Source organism: Passer montanus, unplaced genomic scaffold (genome assembly GCF_014805655.1).
Source record: "Passer montanus isolate IOZ18808 unplaced genomic scaffold, ASM1480565v1 scaffold12, whole genome shotgun sequence".
Taxonomy (NCBI): Eukaryota; Metazoa; Chordata; class Aves; order Passeriformes; family Passeridae; genus Passer; species Passer montanus.
In genome coordinates, this window is record NW_024358722.1 from 12,328,602 (window position 1) to 12,346,531 (window position 17,930).

A 17,930-nucleotide genomic window follows, 5' to 3' on the forward strand; every position below is an offset into this window, starting at 1 on the left:
CACTTTGCATTATCTAACAAAAAAAAAAAAAGCTTTAAATAATGTACTTATTATTAATCAGATTAATAGAACATTCCAATATTCTGCTTATTAAGGAAATTACCCCACTCTCACAAGACTGCTGACAGTCTCTTCTCGTGATCTGCGCAGACTTCCAAGCTTCTTCAGACCTGTAATAATAATCCTGAAAAGCATAAAGTGGCTGGGCTGTGGCAACCACTTCTAAAGTGTGAGAAACAAAGAGGGAAGCATCCCTTCCCAAAGGGAGAGCAGCTGGACAAAGAGAAGCAAAGCACATACAGGTTTTGTGGCGGGATAAGGATTTTTTATTAATCCCTTGGTATAGCTCCAGCTTCGTAGGTGTTTTTTCCATGGTATTGTTTAGCAATAGGTCAGATTTCCTGCAGAGTATCCACAAGCTTCCTACATCTCACCTTGTCTCCTCAAAATCAGAGTTCCTTTCCTTGTCATTGTAGTGTCTCATGGTTAAATGTCCTTTTCTCCTGCTTCAAAAAATTGTCTTTCTTTCCAATTCAAAACCTTTGAAGGACTCATAAGTCTTCCCCTATTTTCCCCTCTGTGAGACCCTCTGGAACTGGTATTGTTTTAATTCCTGTTCCTTCTTCCTATTTAAGGACTTTCCATTTTATCTGGTACAGACATTAAAGTTAATGGCTCTCCATCACTCTGACAAATATGTGGTGCAGCCCCAGCAGCAAACAGCCTGTTCCATATTAAAAACACCACACTTAGAACAACATTGTCCAAAATTCTTCAGATGTGTAGAACATGCAGGCCACCCCATATGTCTGGGATCAAATAGAGTTTAAATGTCATTTAAAAGAGATATTTTATGGTTTTTTTCCTAAGACAGGGAGCAGGACTGAGCCTACTTTCACCTCACAAACAGCAGCTGACCAGCCAAGACAATTAACACAGATATTTAAGTAAGACTTGGGTAACAATGATTTAACACTGGACCACAGGAAAGACATTTCTATCTCAAAAGGCAAAGAACTCATATATACCCTGAAATCACTGTGGTAAAAATTGTGGAAGACAAAAAATAGTTTTCTATCTAGGACATATATTCAGGGATATGAACCACAGAAATCAAATATATACAGTTAGTGTACCAATTTGTCTGCAGTACTTTGGATATGTGGTGGATATCAATAAAAGTTATCAATAAGAGATCCCATCTTCTATCTGTTAGAGTGATGGAGAGAAAAGACAGTTGACTGTGCCTGTACTGAATAAAACTGGAAGGCCTTTTTAACTATAGACATTATAGAAATCAGTTTAGAACTGATCCTCTTAAAACAGCACTGAGCTTTGCTTACACATCAGCTCATACTTTTGCTGCCTACCATGGCTTTACTTTCCAGCAACCCACTTCAGTAAAATTTTTAAAGGAAAACTTAATGGGTTTAAAAAAAAATAAGAAAAATGGAAATTTAAGTTTTTAGTTATAAAATCTGACCTTTGGGCTCATTTGAGGAGTTTTCCCTTAATGATGTGAACCAGTACATTTTATGTCAATGTAAGTTTGATGACTTTGGTGGTTCTGTGGTCTCCAAAAACTAGAGTAGAGAATAATCAGGCCACCAGTTTTTAAAGGAAAGGAAAAATGCAAGGGAAATCTCAGATATCCCTGTAGGAGAACATGCATATAATTTAATAATCTAGAAAGGAACTAGCAGGTGCTCAGTTATACTATAACTATTCTGCTTCACTACAGAGAATCCTGAGGTCTATTAAGACAGAAAATAGTTTGAATTTTTTCTTTTCATATAAGTTGCCAAAGAGGCAGATCAAGTAGCATATGCAGTCATTGTGATCTCTTCTGACCAGTGCTGGCTAATTAAGGCTGTAGCTAATTTATTTTTAAAAGATGGCTTGAGTTAGAATGTGAAAACTCTTGTTAGGTAATACAAACAAGAGCTGAGAATGAAACAGCACTTGTACTTCTCATCTTAGTGGAGGCTGTAGGTGTCACTGACTGCAGTCCATTTCACAGTAACAATTTTTACTCAAGGAAAACAACATCTATTTAAAGTGTGAAATAACCTGCTGGTAAACTCCAGTGTTTGAAAAGGGCCACTAAAAAGTAGAAGGCTGGAACAATAAGTGGTGGGCTTAAATGGAAAACTTTAAAGAAAGGCTTTTTTGTCTGTAAATAATTTTTTCCAATACAGCAATTTTGTTTCATTTGAAGAAATATCAAATAGCTATGTTGAATATTCTCCCCAACACCTTGAACTAAATGTGTCTCCTAAGACATCAACAGGGCAAGAAGATTTGCCATTCCTTCTTTGCATTTTCCCAAAGGATAAGGCGGGACTGGTAGAACTTGTATATGTAAATTTATATATAAATATACAAATGTGTGCATATGTATGGGGCAGCTGGTGCAGCATGGCTGCTCCCTGGTGTGATGTGGCTCAAGCCAAAATAATACTAAAGATCTGTTCATTGTTTACACCATCAGAACTCTGAATTATGTATTGCCCTGTACGCTCCTTCCCCAGGAAAGGTGAAATTTTGAAGAAATCCAATCAGATGTGATGGTAGTAAGACCAGCCTGAAGGAATCCCATCCCTGTCCACCTGCTCCACCTCTCCAGGGGAAAAGTGGGTTGTAACTTCTGAAGCCAGCTTTGTACTGAAGCCAGGGTGCCTTCAAATGACATGGTGTTCTGGTTTGAAAGCAAAACCAATGAGAGACTCCAAGTCAGAAATACAATTTGTTAGGAAAAGAGGGAAAAAAAAAAGTCAGCAAAATGCATGCAATAATAAAAAAGAAAAACCGCTGACAGAGTCAGAATACAAGCTGACACCCTGCTAGTTAGGGTGGTGGTAGCAGTCCAGGTAAAATGGTCTTGTTGAAGTGGTGATCCCATAGAAAAGATCTGGTAACTCTCATCCTCTGGAAACCAGTGGGTAAAGGCAGCTTGCTCTGTCCCAAAGCCCAGATTATATCCAGGTGGGGGTGCTTAGCTCCTCCCCCCTGAGTGGAGCATCTCACAATGGGCTGATATCATTCTGGGGGGTCCTTGATTGCCCAATAAACAGAAATGGCTCCCGAGGGAGTTATCTCTGAGCCATTTGGCAAGGCATTGACAGGCCCATTAACAGGAGATAAGGAAAAAAAAAACAACGTCCCTCCTGGTTTCGACAGCTCTTGAGGATGGGAACAGAATATATTTTAATATTGTAACCTAGGACACATGGTAAACACCACAGACTTTAGAGCATATATTAAACGGCATTCAGTACAAAAATTCTATCTTTTCATAGTTTACACAACTGGGAAAAGATAAGTACGTATACAGCAAAATTTCAAGTTGAAGCATATTACACTACAGTGATCAACTCATTGTATACTATTAAGAAAACATATATATATAAAAGATATGGTCGGCTCAACTTCTAAGAAAGCTCAAATCTATTTAATATTCCAGATATTTAGCTACCTGTTTGCATTCTCAAAGCTCCTTCTTCAAAGCGAAAATATAGCACTATAGCACCCCTGCAATGTTCAACTTTCTCTTTCTTAAATAGCAAAGGGATACTGCTATTTAGATTGCAGGAACAAATGTTCAAGAAGAACATTTGCCTGTTTAAATCTTCCCTTTCTGAAAACATCGCTTGTTTATTTATTTACTTATAATTTGTGAAAACACACTTGATAATTGGTTTAGTAAAAACAACAATAAAAGGAACAAATTAGAGTTATGAACTGAAATTACTGCCACAGTACAAAAAGGCTTATATTCAGAGGCTTAAAACATACTATGTTGTTAACTGGTAAACCAGGATGGAATTCAGCTCTTCCAAAAATGGCAAGGTCATATACTGTCTGATCACATTCATACTACATGCAGTTTTATTTCACTCAAAATCTTTGTCTTTTTAGTTAGTGTTGATCTAAGACGTTAGAAATGATTGCAGTCTAGAGAAACAAGGGAGGGAGGGGAATCAGTTGTTTAACATGTCTGACTTCTGGAGATAATTCAAATGGAAAAAAAATCCAGGTCATTGGCCTTTTTAAATAGACCCCCGGCAATATTTACTCCTCCATAAATAGCACAGTCACATGAAATAAAACTGTGCTCAGTAAAGCCTGCAAAACAAAAGAACAATTTACAGACTGAAAGGCAAACTGTGGCTCATGTGCTCGCTGTGGAGGATTAAGTGAGCTTGCTGCACGGTGTGTGCTTAGTGATTGTGGTGTCAGTTCCGCTGCACGGAGAGCAAGTCAGGTCACCAAAGGTGCTCCATCCTTCAGCAGAAGCCGGGAAAAGCTGGAATCCTGCTCCAGACGGTGACTTGTGAGGGAAAGCTTCTGCTGTAACGTCACGTTTCAGTGGGGCAGAAAGGAGCTCCACTGCCTTTACCCTCGTGACTCAGAGCACATCTACATAAGGAAAGATCACGGGCATTACTGCGCTGCTTTAACTCAGCCGCCGCGGCTCTGGTGCTGCAGGAAGGGCAGCGTATTTCCACAAGGTAGACAAGTCCTAACATGGAGGCACAGCCTTCTGAAATACCAGTAAGACCATTTAGTGCATCTGCTTGCAAAAATAGATATTTTTGGATGTTACAGACAAAAGGACAAATGAGTAAATTACTATAAACATTATTTATATTTCTCTAAAGCTCATGTCAATCTCTTCTGTGTGCATAGCCACACTTATGATTCTATTTCAAGTCTTATTTTAAATTTTTTTTCCCAAAGATCTAGCTCTGGAAATAATGTTATTACATAAAAGCCACAGCTGTTTCTTTTAAGTCTCTTGCAGCTCTGAAAACACTGGAAAACGTGAAACAACTGCACACAAAAACTTTGTAACCCATACAACAAATCAGTAGTATCCACAAGGGCATGTGACTTCATTTCATTCATTAACAAGGGAGTGGAAGGATTGATTTTAATTAAATCAATATTTAGGACTCTTCCTGACTAGTATCACTCATTCTGGTTTTGCAAAATGAGGTTAAACAATGCTGCTGAAAAGGTATTTTTGCAACCTGAGCCTGGTTTGAGGGCCGATTTGCGGGTGATGGGTGCCAGCCCAGTCTCCAGTGGGCTGTGGAGAGCTGGCTGCTCGACAGACTTGGCTCTGTTTCCAGTTACCAAATCACAGCAGAGACACATGAAAATATAAAAATACTTTTCTGTTATTATTCTCCTCAGAGAATAGAACTACAAGGGAATAGAATTACAATTCTAGACGCAGAGTACTTTAGAACACTTTCTGTAAAGAATACTTTACAGAAAGTCTTTTACACCATCAAAGTGCTTGGAAACCCTGGTACAGCAAAGCCTTTCTACCTTGGATTTAGGGAGAGATTTTCCCTATCCTCTTCATTTCTCTCCACTACAGTCTACATATATATCTGGTTTGCAACTCTTGGCCATGTTTTGTACTTTTCTGGCTGCCACATTCATTAAGTTTCCAAGCAGCTGATTCTTAGCATGCAGTAATTCTTGTTAGCCTGCTAAGAAGCTGACAGAATAAACCCTGCTGTTTGTTTAATTCCCTTCACTGAGCAGTAGGAATTACTTCTGAAAGAACTCAGGCTTCCAGGTGTTCTTTTTTGCATGCAAGTATTTCATACCAGGAGTAGTTCCCTCTTATTTCCTAAATGCTGCGTTGAACAATCTTTAAAGCTGAAGATTGTACTCATGGGCATTTATGAGGTGTCACTATAGGACACGAGACAACACGATGCAGACGCTGCTGCTCTCAAGGCAGGAAAAAAAGGGAAGTTTATTTTCTGACTCCAACATTTATAGATTTCCAATGGTGACAGTGGATTGTAGGGTAAATGTGCCACCTCTCCAAATGACACTGGACAAACTAACAGTTTATCAAGTTTCTCCTCCTCCACAAAAGTATGCAAAACAATAAGTTGTTTACAGAAAGTGTATGAGAAAGTTTGCTACAAGAATGCAAACATCAGAGAACTTAGAAAATCATAAAAAATCAAAAGAACAAGGAGGGTCTGATTTGCCACAGACAAAAGCATGTAGGAAGTGGCAGTGGAAAGGCTACAGTGTTTTTTTGAGGCTGGCAGTGGCAGCTGGTTGGTGGGGCTTGGTGTCACTTTTGCATTCCAATAAATACAGGTACCATTTGTTACATTTAAAATACTATGAAACCACTCCTCTTGCTGAAGATCTTTCCCATTTTATATATATAAAATGCAAATAAATCTTCAGCACAGAGAACAGATTAATTAATACACATATGCTCATGTTCTGTAGATTCTTGCAAAGGAAATATCATTATGGCAAAGATGCTAACTGACTTTGAATGCTTAGTTGTAAACCTATATCCCTAAGGGATGCTTTGCATCTTACTGAGCCAGAAAGATTGCTGGTGAATTCTCAGACAGCACTGCTTACACTCAAAATGACAGTTCAAGACACAGGCAGAATTAAGGAGTTAAACCGGAATACATTTTCATTGGACTATCAGTTACAATAAGCAGTGTATTTTTGCTTGTGCATACAAAATTCTTAAAATACATTTTTTATTTGCATCACAATCACACTGGATTGTCTGACAGAACACTCAATTCACAGGGTTTTAAAATCACAACAGGAATGAGAGCTAGTTTTAACAATCCATTGCCTGCATATACCCATACACATAGTTTTGCCTTTTTGTGTCTTAGGTTACAAGATGTAGCTGGGGGTATGTGTTCTGTTCCCATCTGTTAGAGGTGGGGCAGTTATCTCCTGTTAATTAGGCAGTTTTCTTTATCTCTTCCACAACCCATTCTCCTTCTGGGGAGATATCTTCTCTTAATGGGCCATTGAGTCTCACTGATAAATTACATCATCCCATTGTGAGAAGCTCCGCCCAGAGGGAGGAGCCAAGCATTCCTACTGGGATATAATCTGAGACTTGGAGCACCTCAGTCAGACTTTTTCCACTGGATTCCCAGAGGAGCAGCCTTTTTTCTACAGGATTCCCAGAGGAAGACCAGATCCATCTGCACTACCCCTGGACCTTCAGAGGAAACCTACACCCTTCTACAGGATCCCTGCTTCAACAGAACCATACCTGTCACTCCAGGAGGACTGCAGCCACCAGTTAATAGGACTGCTACCAACACCCTGACCAACAGCGTGCCAGGTTGGATTCTGACTCTGGAAGGAACAGAAGATGGAGACCAGAGAGGGCAAATCCCCGCGGCAGAACCTCGTGGAAGAGGACGTTTTGAGAGGCTCCACAGCACAAGAATCTAACAGAGAGAAAAAGGCCCAGAGATCCCACACAAGGAATGGCTGCAGATCATGGGGATCTGAGGAGGAACAACCCATTCCAGGCTGCAGAGGTGGCCAGACATGTGTCCAGGACTTGGAGCTGGGGGTCCATGAGCAGCTTCACAATGAGAAGTCCCACAACTGCTCGAAATGTGGGAAGAGCTTCAGCAAGAGATCTTCCCTGATCTGCCACTGGAGAATCCACACTGGGGAACGGCCCTACACATGTGAGGAGTGCAGGATGAGCTTCAGCCAGATCTCCCACCTAACTGTCCACCTGAGGAGTCACGCCGGGGAACGGCCCTACACGTGTGAGGAGTGTCAGAAGAGATTTGGAAGGCTTGCCCACCTGACTGTCCACCTGAGGAGCCACACCGGGGAGAGGCCTTACGAGTGTGATGAATGCAGGAAGAGGTTTCAGAGTAGGGCCAATCTCCTCCTGCACCAGCGGATTCACAGAGAGGAGAGGCCCTTCCGCTGCCCTGACTGCGGGAAGGGCTTCAAGCAGAACTCCCACCTCATCACCCACCAGCGCATCCACACTGCGGAGAGGCCCTACGAGTGTCCCGAGTGTGGGAGAAAGTTCAGACACACCTCAACCTTGACCAGACACCAACGGAGGCAGCACTAAGGGAAGCCCTGCGAGTGCCCTGAGTGCGGGAAGGTCTTAGTGCGCTGCTCCAGTGTGCTGGCTTTGCATTGGACCACATTCACAGAAGTGACTTTCTAAGAGAAGCTGCTACTAGTTTCCTCCATGTCTGACAAAAAACTAATCAGTAATTAGCTTTGAGAATTGACAATTGTTAAATCACTGAGGAAAGCTGGACATACCTCTATGAATAGCTGCCAAGGGGCTGTCCTGGCACTGCAGGGGACTCTGGGCCCCCCTAAATTCTAACACAGCCCCCAGCATGGCCTGAAATCCGTCACTGAGAGTGCATTGCTGCCCGGCAGGGATTGCATAATCATCTGCAAGCCCCGGGTGAGATAACTCTTTCAGTGCACAGATGAGACCCACAGACATCAATCCTCTCTCGAGTGAGAGACAAGTGAGTACATGTAGAGGAGTGAGGACATGTAGAGGAACAGCATGAAGACACCAAGGTCAGTCAAGAAAGAGTCAAGTCCTAGATGGGACGGAAGAGGAGATGCCTTGATCTTGGGGCTGAAATACTCTCATAAAACTATGGAGAAGAATGTAACTGATATATCAGACTCTTTTTCCCTGTAACACATTGAAAAGTATGGGGGATGAGGGCAAATGCATTTATGCTCAAGTAAGCAGATGTTGAAGAAGCTGTGATCGCATGAGAAGTTTGAACAGAGAGAGAAGAGTGATAAGACCCTTTGCCCCCAGAGAAAGAAGACCTCTGTTCCCAGAGATGAAGATCTCAGAGATAAATAAAGAGAACCTTTGCTCTCAAACAGGTCATCCTTAAAAGAGTACCCTGTAAGTTGACATGGCCCATAAACACAGCTGTGGGAAAAGCTGTGAAAAAAGGGAGAGACTTCATAACTGAAGATTTTGGGGCAGCTGCAGTTTGTGGAAATTAAAAGCCATGAGAGAACTGTTTTCTTGTGGAGAAGTCTCTATAAATTGACAAGAGGGACTCCTCTTCCTAAGTGAAGAAAGACTGTTCTAGAAGTGATAAACTGACTGAACTGTTTCTGTGCATTGTTAGTGGGAAACAAAATGTTGTACGGGAAGGAGAAGTGTTCTAAAAGGTTTTATGATTATTATTATTCTTTCTTTTAGTTACTGTTAATAAAGTTTTCTTTATACCCTTTTAAAGTTCTAAGCCTGCTTTACTTTCCTCCTAATGCTATCTCACAGCAGGGAATGAGGGTACATAGGCATTTGACCAACACTAAAAACACCACAGACTGTAACGATGTACTCATAGGTATACTTATACTTAAGGAAGTTAAACTCAGGACCCTTACAAAAAGATCTTGCCAACTAACCTTTGAATTCCAATCCCTGAATTTCAAATTCTGCTCTGGGAGGAAGGTGACAGATGACCCTGAGATAACTAATGCTGGGATTCAAGGATTTATTAAGCAGTAGACTTGGGAACACTTATGCTAGACTTCTACTACCTAACACAGACTACAGAACATGTAAACATACAATTTATCTTGAACTAGGTGAATATCTCACTGGGTTTTACTGGGGCATTAGTTCAGGAAGTATTTAAATCTAGGACTAAGCCCCTCTCATTTACAGACAGGCTGAGCTGGAGTTGTTGAGCTTGGAAAAAAGAAGATTCCAGGGAGATATTAGAGCACTTCCTATATCTAAAGGGGGTCTACAAGAGAGCTGGAGAGGGACTTACTAGAAGGGACGGGACAAGGGGGACTTAATAGTGACAGGACTAGGGACAATGGCTTTAAACTGAAAAAGCATAGATTTAGATCACATATTAGGAAGAATTTCACCACTGTGAGGGTGGTGAGGCACTGGAACAGGTTGCCCAGAGAAGCTATAGATGCCTCATCAAGGCAGGGTTGGATGGGGCTTTGGGCAAACTGGTCTAGTGAAAGGTGTCCCTTCCCATGGCAACGGGTTTGGAAAAGATGATCTTTAAGGTCCCTTCCAACCCAGGACATTCTATGATTCTTTGAAATACCCTGAAAAACTGCTGGGGTTGTGCAGTAGCAAACATAAGCACAGCTGCAGTCAACAGGGCTTTTCATTTTGAGAGGAGAAATAACATTTTCTCCACAAACTTTCTTGGCTGAGAGTTCACCCACTTAGGGCATCCTCTTTACTAAAATATTCCTCCCACAGTCTCTGAGAAGAGCTAGATTTCTGGCAGCTTGGCCTCCAAGCATTCGTATAGATGAATGGGAAAGCAGAGCTGTAGTAAACTCCTCATCTGCTGGCAGCCAGGCAACTCCCTGCAGCAAAAATCTGGTAGCAACCTGGTACTTGAAGCACCAGGTTTGCAAGCAAACCTGGCCAGGATTCTGCAAGTTAATGATGCGTCATGTTCTTGTTCACCTTTCCAAAGGTTTCTCTTCTGGGTAAAAAGATGACAGGAAAGTGCAGGAAATAATCCTCTGTGGCTAAATGAAAAGAACTGTAAATGCAACTTTCAGTAAAATCTGCTCCAGAATGTTGCTTCTCCATTCTGAATAATGATCATGAATGACAATGAGCCTTCTTCCAAGCTAGAGATAGGCAAGAGGTTTTGCAGAATCAAGGCCTCAGTGTATATGGAGGGCCCTGTTTAGGAGTGAGAATAACTTGGCATAAAATTACTATTCACAACATTCTCTGTGGACACTGTGGACTTTGATGAATTGAATCTGGAGCCAGCAGCTTGTAACCTGGCATGGTCCTGTGTGTCTTTGAATACACTCAGAAAACCAGGGGCTCCAGAAGCTGACTCAGAGCAGGTCCAACAGCTGTGTAGGAAGCAGAAAGCAGGGAAGGGCAATCTCCAGCCCTCTCAAACAGAGTTATTTCAGACTGCCACTCACAGCTCTTGCTTTCATTTTTTATCTCCAAATACCCCAGTCCAGCAGGCCTGTATGTTCCAACAATTTCATACATTGATGTAATTCCACTGACTTTAAGTGTAACTTAAAGCAAACATTACCATTTCAGTTTGGGAAACCATAACTGGTCACCAGAGATGCTGCTCATTCTTTTTTTAAACAGAAGAATTATAGTAAAAAGGCAAATGAAAACTCAGTGGCTAAAAGCACACCTCATTTATTTGAAAGAATAAATGTTTTGTTTTGTGTAGCTTACTCCAATTTCACCATTTTTTCTTTTACAAATGATACATTAAGATGCAGTCTGAAAATATCTTTCAGTTTATTCAATATGAAAATCCCATCATTGCAAGGAGGTCTTGGTGTCATGAATTTCAACTGCCAACAGATTTTTTACAGCACATTTTCAAAAGCACTTCTAAGCCTAAGAAACCTTGGGGAAAACATCTTAAACCTCAGAAAAAAAAATTACATTAACTAGAACTTGCATAAAGCTTCCTTAACAAACTCTGAAATACTGATGAACTTCTAAGGTTTTACCCTGGGAACTGGCAGCAAGGCTTGAGTTGCCAATAAACAGTACCCAGGACATGCTGGGCAGTGTCAGTTTCTAAAAATGGGTGCAGAAGAAAATGACAGCTGTTGGAGGGCAGGCAGGAACAGAGGAACACACCGACACAGGGGCTGGGCCCCAGTGATCTCTCAATAAGAGCTGTGAGCCTTGAAGTGAAGTGAGAATCAGGTGAGGAATTCAAAGATTTCCTTTACTGCAATCAATACAGGAACTGGCAGTTTAAAGGACAAGTGCCTAAAGACTGCTATGTTGTCTGTAAAATGGATTTTGTAATGTAAAGAATTTAAATGAAAAGTCTACAACACCTACAAGAATGATAAAAGTATATTACACTAGTACCCTATAATTTCTAGATATGTTCTACTGAGAATTGAATCTAAAGTGTACAGAAAAGGATTCTCTGAGCTCAGCTCAGCAGGTAGGGTTGATAGAATATTCTGAGCCAGAAAAGACCCACAAGGATCATTGAGTCCAACTCTTAGGTGAATGGTCCATACTCCCTCTCTCTACCAAAAGCAAAAAAGATGAGAAGTGCACAAGCCAGAGACTGTGTTGACAGAGGAAAGGAAGATGAAGAGACAGAAGGCAACAGAGAGAGCAGTTTCTACCGAACAGGCTTCCACACTCTTAGTCTTTTATATTCACATAAAGCTATACTCATTTGTCTTTTGATTTATGATTTATTCACACAAAGATTAAATTCCAACTCATGTCACAAAGGCATTTTACAAACATTTATGGCGATCTTACTGTATTTATGCCCTAGCACAGCTACTGAAACTTGAGTGTGTGCTTAAAATACTACAAACACTTACTTGCTGAATTGAAAAGTAAAAAGAAATGTGCTGACGTGCTTGGAAGTTAGTTCGCATCCCACGTGTTCTCAGTTCCGAACGGGGAGGGGGGAACTGGATATGGGAATGGGACAGCGCTCCAGCGCAGCCCCGCAGCGCACACACACCCGTGGCTTTCGCGGCTGTCACCATCTCCCCCTTCGGGCCCGGCTGCAGCCCGAGCCCCGCGCCGAGCGGCGGGAGCGGCTGCTCCGTGCGCATCCCGGGAAGGCAGCACGTGCTCGCCCCAGGGAGCGCCGCGCCTCCAGCCCGGCACGGAAAACACCGCGGCCGCGCCGAGCGCCACACAGCCGAGTCCGGCGGAGCCGAAAAGCAGACACAAAAAGCTGAGGCGTGGGGAGGGTGGGAGGAAAAACAAAAAAGTCGGGAGCAGTGGGGAGACGGCACGGAGATGCGCTTGGGAGCGCACCGCGCGCTGCCGCGGCTCCCGGTCAAACACGCTCTCGGCGGTGTGCCTGTGAGCGGCACCCCCAGGCGCACTCCGGAGGGCGCGGAACCCGCCGTGCCCGCCGCGCCGCTTCCCTCCCCGCCCCTTCCCCTTCCCTTTCCCCTTCCCCGCGCCGGGAAACCCCGCCCGCCCCGCCTCCGGTTGGAGGAGCCGGCTGTCAATCATCCGGTCCCCGGCGCGCGGCCCAACTCCCGCGTTCTCCCCAGGCCGCCGCGGGCGGAGCGGGGGGCGTCCCGCTCTCCTCTCCGTCCATTGGTCGCTCGGGGCCGTCAATCACCTGTCGCCGCCAACGGCGGCCGCTGCCACCGCCCCCGCCCCTCCCCCCTCGCTGCGCTCAACTCCGCTCGCTCCGCCAAGTTGCGCGGCCGCTGCCCGGCGGCTCCGGGGTTCTGGCGGCGCCACGCGCGGCGGCCCCCGGCGGAGCGCGACCCGGCGGGATGACGGCAGAGGCGCGGGGAGCGCCCGGCGGCAGCTGAAGGCGGACAAGGCGCGCGTGGAAGCGAGCGGCTGAAGCCTAGGGGCGACTCCGGCCGATGACAGCGGGCTCGACTGAAGGGGACGCGGAGCGAACGAAGCGGGAGCGGGGCAGCGGCGCCGCCGAGCCCGTCCCGCGGCGGGTCGCGCCGCGCCTGCCCTGAGGACAGCGGGACGCCGGGAGGGAAAGTTTGGCGCTCGCCCGCCCCCGCCCCGCCGGGCAAAGTTGTCTTTGCGTTTGTTTGTTTGTTTTCCCTGTCCTCCTCCTCCTCCCCCCTTCCGCTGCCCCGCCGGCTCCGCGCGGGGAGGAAACGGCGAGGGAAGCAGGAACTGAGGAGCGACCCGGGAGCCTCCCCAGCGCCCGGCAGAGCCCGCTCCGCTCCTCTCCCCGTCGGTGCGCTGTGTGAGGGCAGCCAGGACTTCGTTTTTGGTGGTGTTTTTCGTTGTTTTTTTTTTTTTTTAAGCCCCTTTGTTTTTTGCCCGCCCGCTTCTCCCTCCGGTGCAATATATGCTCGTGGAGAGCCGCCCCGCCGCCCAGCCATGTCGGCGGCCATCTCTGCCGCGGAGAAGGTGGATGGCTTCACACGGAAATCGGTGCGCAAGGCGCAGAGGCAGAAGCGCTCGCAGGGCTCCTCGCAGTTCCGCAGCCAGGGCAGCCCGGTGGAGCTCTCGCCGCTGCCCCAGCTCAAAGGTACGAGCCTGCCCTCCCGCCCTCCCCTCCGGCTGCAGGTGCCGCTGCCCACACCGCCTGCCCTGGCTCGGCCCCTGCCCCGCGCCCTCTGCCCTTTAGCCGTGTCCTCCCCTGCCCTCGGTGCTTTCCAGGTAGGGACCCGCGGCAGGAATTCCTCCTCTGCTCGCACAAACCAGCGCCGCTGTCCCGGGCGCTGACTCCACTAACTCGCCGCCCCCCTTTTCTGGCTGGCTCGCATGTGTTTTAAGGTCCTACTGAGGAGAATGTGGACGCTGAGTTGGGTTCAGGAGCGCGGGCAGCTGAGCGCTGGAAGCTGGGGGCGGGCGGTGGCTCCTCCCACGGGGGTTTGCGGAGAGGAGCTGTGCCCGTGGCGTGGCGTCCCGAGTTACCGGAGGGAGCTCGGCCTCGGCCGCTCCGCGCTCTCGCTCCGCTCCCGGACGGTGCTGGAACGGCGCTTTGCTGCTCTCCAGGAGCTGCCTCGGAGACTTCCTCCCGCACAGTGCTGTGTGGAGACACTCTCAAGTGAATGGAAACTCTGGATGCTGGCATTGCTGAAACAGAAAACAGGCAGGGAAGGTTTTATCCCCCAAATTTAGCTGCAGCTAAATTTGAGAAGGCTCAGTTCATCAGGTCACAGAAATGAAGTTCATTGCAGCCTTCTGCATCGTTGAACATCAGAATACATTTCTGTATATTTTTAAAACTATGAATAGGATATGTTGGGGAGGGAATACAAAACTTTTTATTAAAGCATTTGTCAGGGACTTGAAAAATAAGGGAGAGCGATTACCTTAACGTGACCTAGCATGTTAATTTTGCTTCCACTGGCTTTATCGTCTTAAGGCTTTTGTAGCTGCATCATATGATGGTGGAAAAAAAAATCTGATTTGCAGCAAATATCCAAAATCTGAATAAGATATAGCAAACTTAAAAATATTCCTAGGTACTAAGTTGTTTTTGGTTTTTGTTTTCAGTTTGATTTTTATGGCATTTACAATCATGTCTCTAGTGTTTCAAGGCTGTCACGTTTTCCTGCTCTTTGAGTGACACATGTACGTGAATCATAAATCTGGCTCTTAGCAGAAATGTTACTGACTAGAAATAAGCTTAGGCAGGGGAGTAACAAGGGCAGGGTTGTTTGTTTGTTTTTGACATGTTTGTTGCAGTAGTTTTTGGTGTTAGTTTTAACAACAGCAGGGGTTTGGGCTTTCCTTCCTCTATGAAAGTTGGCTCCTGTCTTGGTCCACTACTTTGATATGAGGGATTGATAACCTGGATAATTTGTTTGAAATCAAGATTCAGTTTCGGCTGTTTCCACGCTCTTCAGTCAATACATTTTCATCAGAGCTGAGTTTGAGAAACCACACTTGAGAGTTTGTAAAGGCCCTTGGTAAATACTGCACATAGGTGGCAGACTTCAGAAAGTTTGAGTCCTGGTCCAGCAAACAGTTAAACATACGTGTGTTATGCAGGGAGCAATTCCAGCTTAAATCAGCAAAATGTCCAAGTTTACATTCTTTGCTGAGCTGGGACTTTAATATTAAATTTTTAACTCTGCATTATTAAGTCTCGTAGTTTTGTGAGTGGTTTTACAGCTTTTTACTTGTAACACAGAGAAATTTTGTATGGCATCAGCAGCTCAGATGTTTGGAAATTTGAAGCCATAAACCAGCAGAGGAATTTCTACAGTTATGCAGGGTTTTATAGTAGTTTGAATTGTCTTATTGCCTTAAGTTCTTAAAGGAAAATCCCTTCAGTCTTTATGCTTATGATTCAGATGTGAAGTCTTGCCTTGGAGACCTACTTCAGAACAGAAATTGTGGACAAAATATACTTTTATGAGCTGTAGTGTCCCAAATAGCCAGTTTGCAGAAAGTCAAGCAGCACTCCTTTTGCTTGTTTTTGTGCCTTATGTTTGCGATGTTAGATTTGTCCTGAACGTACCTGTGGGCATGGGATGGTTTCTTTTCATAGTGCTCCCTCTTTCCCTTTTCCTCTTAAATCTTCCTTGCCCCTGAAACCAAAAAAGGCTCTAGAAAGAGTTTGCTCTCTCTACGAATGGATTGTTTAATACAACTATTTGTTCTAATCACATGTGTCTTGGGAAGATACATATTTGCTTTATTCTTGAAAGTTGATATGGAATTCAGCAATAGTTTTGATGCTGCCAGTGTAGTGTCATCTGCAGAATCATGAGCCAGAATTCCCATGGATGGGCTGGAAAAGGAAAATACAGTAATTTTAGTGATGCCTATGGGTGCTCAACATACGCTTAGTAATTAGAACAAGTTTTTACTTTTACAGACCTCTTCAAATAAATGTTAAACTTGAGGTATATTAAACTGTATTGGGAGAAAATTGAACATTTTTAGATGAAAAAGCAGTTTGGTACTATGCTGCTGTGAAATACTTCATCTTGTTTATAGGTATTGTGTTGTTTCATCACTTCTAAGCGATAATATTCTAAAATAAGTATAAACAGTATTTTAAAACTCCCCAGTAGGTTTGCCAGACTGGCCTAAAACACTTGCATCTATTTTACTGGAGGGAGACATGTTCTAGAAGAAAAATAGAAATTACCCATCACTTTAGAAAGTACCTTCTTCAGTAGAGTGTTGTGGGATTTTTCCTTTTATGTAGGGACTGCTTTGTTTGCCACTGGAATGGCCAACTCAGATGGTGAGACACACTTTCAGAGTTGTACTGTTTCAAAGCCTTTACACAGATAATCTTAAAAATATATATTTCTGTAGTTAGTTGTACTGCTGCTCTGAATTACCAAAATTCTGTGCTTTGGCTGTTTATTTCTTCTCTCAGTGATGCATCGCATCTCTTACTAGCAAGTAACAGTCCCCAGTAGCAGGAACTCTTCCTCTTCCCTTCAGAGGTGTTTTTGGGGGAGTGAGGTGGAGAGGAGGGATGGTAAGGTTGTGTGTTGTGGTTAACATTCAGCTCATCCTTGGGTGTGATGATTATCTGTCTTGTGTAAGTGAAAGCTCAGCAAAACCTGACTGATGGCAGGATACTCAAAATAATTTAGTAATTTGTTCTTCAGTTAATTTAGGAGATTTCCTAAAGCATTGTTATTCAGGACAGTGTCCATCTTACTGTATAATTTAACAACTGAATAAGAAATACTGAGGACACACTGATTATATTTAAAAGAAAAAAAGATTGTTTAATCACCCCCCAATCTTACTTTCATTTTGTTACCTAAAGTTTGCACAATAAAAGGATTTTGAAGAATCTTCAGTCAAAGTAATGTGCTGGATTACAGCAGGACTTTGTAATTTCATGGACAATTCTGAGAGTGTTGCTTTGAAAGAAATCTAGCAAAGGGAGTGTTATTTTTGTTGTCTTAAGAAGTGCTAATTTTGTCCCAACAGGAGATTGTTTTAAGAGACTGCAATAGAACATGGCAGTTACTTTCATTTTTGGAAAAGAGATGCAACTTGACCTTGGAACCTGATCTGACTCTCTCCAGGAGTTGTATGCATGCTTGTCTCTGTCACTTTTGGTTGAAGCAGCATGTAGAAATACAGGTGGAAGGTGGTAAATAGGAAACACAACTTGTTGCTTTTATTTAGTACAGTTAATACGGCCCGTCAGGTTGTAAAGCAGATAGATTTTTTTTTTTTCTTCTACGTACCAAACATGTCAACTGCAGCTGGTAAGAATAAACATTTCCTGATGCCTCTTACCCTCACAAGAGAAGAATTGGAAAGTGTTCCAGAAACCTTTCAGCCATGGATTAGCAATAGTTCGAGCGATCTCTGTGGGGCTGAGAGTTACAGAGGTGGAGTGTTCTGGAATGAGAAGACATTAAGATCATCTCCCAGTGTGTAGTGTCAGCATTCAAATGCAAGGTGTAAAATAGATGTTAACTCTGGTTATTTTCTTTACTTAAACCCTCGAGAGAGAGCTTGGCTGTTGCTGTCTTCAAACTAAGCTTTTGTGGGAATGTTGCAGAGAGGCCTGGTAACCTTGCTGATAGGTAAAATTTTAATGTTGTTAAATCTGAGGATCAGTTCAAGCCTCACACTTTGAATGCTTTTGAGTCACATAGCGTGTGCTTCAGAGTGACATAAAAAAGTGGAATTAAAA

General features: G+C 43.9%; 1 protein-coding gene across 1 annotated transcript in view; it reads left to right on the top strand.

The window, feature by feature from the left end:
- The first annotated feature begins 13,592 nt into the window (after positions 1 to 13,592).
- PPP2R5A (protein phosphatase 2 regulatory subunit B'alpha) overlaps positions 13,593 to 17,930 on the top strand; it is a 42,102-nt gene continuing 37,764 nt past the window's right edge. The window contains exon 1 of the mRNA XM_039697692.1: positions 13,593 to 13,826. Coding sequence (XP_039553626.1) covers positions 13,676 to 13,826 — 151 coding nt within the window. The 5' untranslated portion in view covers positions 13,593 to 13,675. The remainder of the gene's footprint in view (positions 13,827 to 17,930) is intronic.